The following is a 5,016-nucleotide window of genomic DNA, read 5'->3' on the forward strand; positions in this document are numbered from 1 at the left end:
CATTCTCCAGCACCACCACTGTCTTCCATTATATCAGCTCCCTCCTCAAGCTTGAGTATCTTGCTCAAAGTTTCAAAATTCAGTCACTTCATCCTCCCCCCTTCTAACGTACCACTGTTTCCCTCTAAAATGCAACTTGACAATTTGCTCACCATTATGGATCTTTTAACTGTGAAACCTACTGGGGAACCCTGGATAAGCCTCCAAGGTTCTCTAACATTGCCTAAAATGTGGTTTGAAATCCACTGATTCAGACAGTTCCTGTAGCAATTATAGTGGTGCTTATCTATGCAGGCTTTTCCTTTCTGGGACCAGCAATATCTGTTCCAGCCCTATATTATCATCCTGGCTGAACGTATGTTGGCAGCAGGAGACTGCAGAGGTGGGAGGTTAAGGCTGTCAGAGGATATGTAACAAACTTCCATCACAAAAGATTCCGATTGCTTCTTCCTGCAGATAGAAAATAACCAGAGTATGCTCGAGAGAATGAGAATGGAAAATAAAACACAAAGATTTCCAGTCTAGACTTGCCGTAATCAGTGAAGGCATCCTGAAAGTCTTCACAAGCATTCAATTTGAGCGTATTTGTCTGTCTGAGAGAAATTAAATTGCACTGTGCTGTGAAAGGATATTTATTTTTTTACATTGGCAGCCCAGCCTGTCCAAGCACCTCCGCCTGGATACTTTTAAAAATGGTCAGCTTCCTTTCAAATTTCAGTAGCCGAGCAGTTATTTCAGTATGGAGGATGCCAAAAAGGCCAAAGCTCTGGCCTGGTGTATGCTAAAGGGTAAACTGATAAGCAGTATTTTATGAACATTTCTGTGATTTTTTCTTACAGCTAATAATAATTAAACCAACATTTAAACAGAACCCTTCCCTTTAAAAAAAAGCAAAATACTTTGTTCATTTGCATACCTATATCTTGTATTACACCATTTCTTTGTTAATAACAATGGGTTGGATTCTGTGGAGGATGTCTGCTGATGAAAGGGTGTATGATTTCCAACAGTTCCCCGCACACACACACTGCAGGCCACCAGCTCCCCCCTCCCCGCTGTTCCTGGGAGTCCCCTGCTCGCAAGGAACAGCATTTCGAGGGGCATTTTCCCTTGCAGGGGAAGGGGGGGGGGGGGGAGGAAGTCACATGGAAATTTTTGGCAGGTTCCAATCTAAGAGGTACCTATTATGAATAACCAGTGATTTCCTGAGAGGCGCTCCTGAGGAATAATGACATGTGGTCAGAAAAGGGTGGGTGGGTGATGCTCTAAATGACACCCCGTAATCAAAATATTAAACTAAAAAGTAGTTGTTTGACTTTTATTGATATCATTTCAATTCACCAAATGGCAACGTGAGGAAGAGGGTTTCATATGGACTTAACAATGCTCAAGCTAAGAATGTGGTGGTTCCTCAGCAAATAAAGTCTCTGTGGAGTCACAGTTTATTGTGTGTCTTAGCCCTGGAAACTTGGTGTACATATGGTGTTACTTAGAGGGCAGTCTAAACTGAGACTCAGTGTGGTGCAGGAGGTGAAGTGTTGGGCTGGAATCTGGGAGACCTGGGCTCAGTTCCTCATTTTGTCATAAAGCTGATTGGGTGACCTTGAGCCAATGACTGTCTCTCAGCCTATTGTACTTCACAGGATTCTTGTGCTGATAAAATGAGGAAATGCACACAACTCTATACGCTTCTTGGAGGAAGGGTGGGATGAAAATGTACCAGACATATTTTAGAGATCACATTGAAAATATGCCGATCTTTACGATAAGCAGAGGTCAAACACATTTATGTTGATTGCATCTGGTAAAAGCACCATAGATTAAAGCTGTTCATTGTATCTGGTAAAAGCACCATAGATTAAAGCTAATTAATTTGCTTTGCCTAGTTCCTCCAAAGATACAACGTGGACCACAAGTGATGAAAGCAAAAGTGGGTTACAGAATTGATCTACCATGCAGTGCCGAAGGAGTCCCACCTCCAGCTATCACTTGGCTTAAAGATCGTAATCCCCTTTTGATAGACAGCGGGCGGTACGTTGTGTCCATGGATGGGATGCTGAGCATCAGCAATGTCTTGCTTTCAGACTCTGGAACCTACAAATGCATGGCGAATAACATTGCCGGTCAGGACGAAGTTGAGATAATTGTCCATGTTCAAGGTAACTGTAACATTGCATGTAGAAGTGTTACCAAAATGCATGATGTCTCTTAGTATTAGTGGGGTGAAGTTTTCACTTGCCATGGAGAGCTGTTAAGTCATTACATTTTAACAGAAAGATACAGCAAAATCTGATGTTTGCTTGTGATCCAGAAAACAACAACGTTGAATCCATTGAATTGTTACTGAGCGATCAGCACTAATATGCATAACTAGGTAACATAGCAGACCAATTAAGGAGCTGATGGGACAACTGAGTTTTTGTTGCCAGAATGGAGAAATGCCAGGCAGATGAATGGAGAGGAGTCTACTAAGGAAAATGTCTAATCTATCCTTCAAAAAATAAGCAGCGAAGTAAGGAGTTAAAGGAATGTGTCTGGCTAGTCTAGTGTTGTATCAAGAGGATAATGTGGCCCAGTAGATGGCAGTATTGTGTCTCTGTTACCTGCTACTCCTGGAAAGGTGTGTTTCAGATTTCAGGTGAAAAACCAGGTTTGTGATGTGAGCAATGCTCCCTCTAAGCTGTGGAGTCTTGTGAGCAAAAATTCTGCTTTGTGAGCTACTGGCACTAAGGTTGTGAGTGTGCGATTTGGCTACTGCATAAATTAGTTTGCTCTGGAGCCATTCTTCCTCAGCTAAGACAAAAATGTGTGAGCTAGAGGCTAAAAAACTGAGCTAGCTCACACTAACTCAGCTTAGAGGGAACACTGTTTGTGAGCCAATTCATGTTACATGCACTGAGTGTGTTTGCCACATGCACAGTGGTGTTTTCAGTTCTGAGCACTGTGAAATATGAAGGAAAGGCAAATGGCTCCAAACACATGGGAAGAAACATGTCAGAGAGCTACGACTGACCTAGATGGATGTGAAATATGCCCCTGCTTGGGGTTTATATTCAGAGAATACAGGATTTCCTTAGAGTTCTTTTGTCAAGGAATTTTGGCACACTTTAGCCACCCTGAAAAGCTTTTAAGCAGCAGAAATAACATTCTAACCCAAAGCAGGCAAACTCTTACATTTCCAAACATTATTAAAAATTAATTGCAGACTATTGCTTTATGATCAATTAAACACTTCTGAATTTCGAATAGAATGCTGCGGAATGTGTCAGAGCATGTAAAATTCTGTTTCTGTTCTTCGTTGCTTTTCTTTTAGAACCTCCAATAGTCAGTGACCTTGATCCACCATATAACACTCCATTTCAAGAACGAGTAGCAAATCAACGTATTGCCTTTCCATGTCCAGCCAAAGGTGAGGAATGGCGTATTATTTGGTGCTGTTCATTTTGCCCTTTTTCTTCATGATTGGAAGCATAATGGATTAAAAAAATCTGAGAAAAATGTTTAAAATGCAAGGAACATAGAATGCGATACTATGCAGAGTTAGGCTGGGCCAAGCCCATAATGATCACGTAGTTACTGGTTTGGATGTCGTCAAATTTACCACAGGTGGTAGGGTTTCCACCCTTGGAGAACAATTATCTCACATGACCCTCTCCCATTACAGCACAAAATGCCCCCCTTGAGATCAAAAGGCTCCCAGGAACAGTGGGAATGGGGAGTTAGAGGACTGCTATGGGAGCAGGGAATCAGCCCCCTTCCACCTTGCTGTGCAGATCTGTTTGATTTTTTTAGGGGTTTTTTTTTAAAGATTTTTGTAGTTTTGTCTCTATTTTTTACATTTATTTTGATACATAATCACTTGGGAAAGAATGAGTGTATGAAAGAGATCCAGAGTCACACAGAATTAAGGACAGGGCTTCAAGAATGTGTCTATGGGCTACATTTTGTCTGTGGTGTTTTTAAAAAGTTGCTCCTTTTAGAGGGTAGAGAATAATGTCTGTCATAGGGACATCTAGATATCTTCCTCCTGTGGGCATATGAAAAATCTAGGATTTACAGTATCTTTTCTTCCCCTTGGAAGAATACTATCTAGTGCAAAATGGCATAACCTCAACCTTTATTGTACATGTTTAGATAGGTTTATCTTTTTTTAACAATATATTTATTGGGTTTTTAATAGTATAAGCCTATATCATACATATAAACAAGAAAACCAACAAGACTACATACAAAAACCTATGACAGCAATTTTCTTTTCAGCAACACAGGGTAACAAACAGACCAGACAAAAAATAAATATTTTGTTCTTATCCTCAGCCTTATGATCAATTCTGTGTTGAGTAGATACTTCTATTTCTATTTCCTTTAAGATTTGTATACTACATTTTCAGAAATACACTGTACATATCAGTAGTATAAGACATTCATAATTGCTTTTTATATTCCTCATTATCTTCACCATGCAAGGTTCTAACGCTTGCACATCCTCCAGTAGTCTGCCAGTTCCTTGCTTCTAGTATGGGTACAGGGTTTAATATTGAAATTTTTAAGTCTTTTTCTTTTATTACCCTTTTAACTTTTCAATCAATCTCTACACCCTTTATATTAATTTATCATTTTGTTGGAACCATTATATCAAACTTAGCTAGAAAGTTAACTCTACTATTTATTAAATGAGGATTTTCCACTTAGTTACACCAATATCTTCCAGTTATAGTTTACCAGGTCTTTATCTATCTTTGTTTATCCCAAAGTTAATCTTTATCCAACACAATCATGCTGAGCTGTTATCAAAATTAATTAGAACTTAATTACAACATCATAACACAACTTTCTAACACCATTAAACACAATTAAATAATTAACCACACCATATTCTAACCTCTCTTATTATAACAATTATTCCACTAATCTGCCAATTCATTATTTTTTAATATAATTGATCCTAAAACTTTTTAAATATTTTACTTTTACTAACAATTTATTAATACCTTTATACTGATTTTAACTTAAAAA

The 5,016-nt window shown here is 38.9% G+C and overlaps 1 protein-coding gene across 1 annotated transcript in view; it reads left to right on the forward strand.

Moving 5' to 3' along the window:
- HMCN1 (hemicentin 1) overlaps positions 1-5,016 on the forward strand; it is a 234,521-nt gene that overhangs the window by 44,450 nt on the left and 185,055 nt on the right. The window contains exons 15-16 of the mRNA XM_015415242.1: positions 1,887-2,159; positions 3,314-3,409. Coding sequence (XP_015270728.1) covers positions 1,887-2,159; positions 3,314-3,409 — 369 coding nt within the window. The remainder of the gene's footprint in view (positions 1-1,886; positions 2,160-3,313; positions 3,410-5,016) is intronic.

Source organism: Gekko japonicus, unplaced genomic scaffold (assembly GCF_001447785.1).
Source record: "Gekko japonicus isolate JY-2015 unplaced genomic scaffold, Gekko_japonicus_V1.1 scaffold269, whole genome shotgun sequence".
Classification (NCBI taxonomy): Eukaryota; Metazoa; Chordata; class Lepidosauria; order Squamata; family Gekkonidae; genus Gekko; species Gekko japonicus.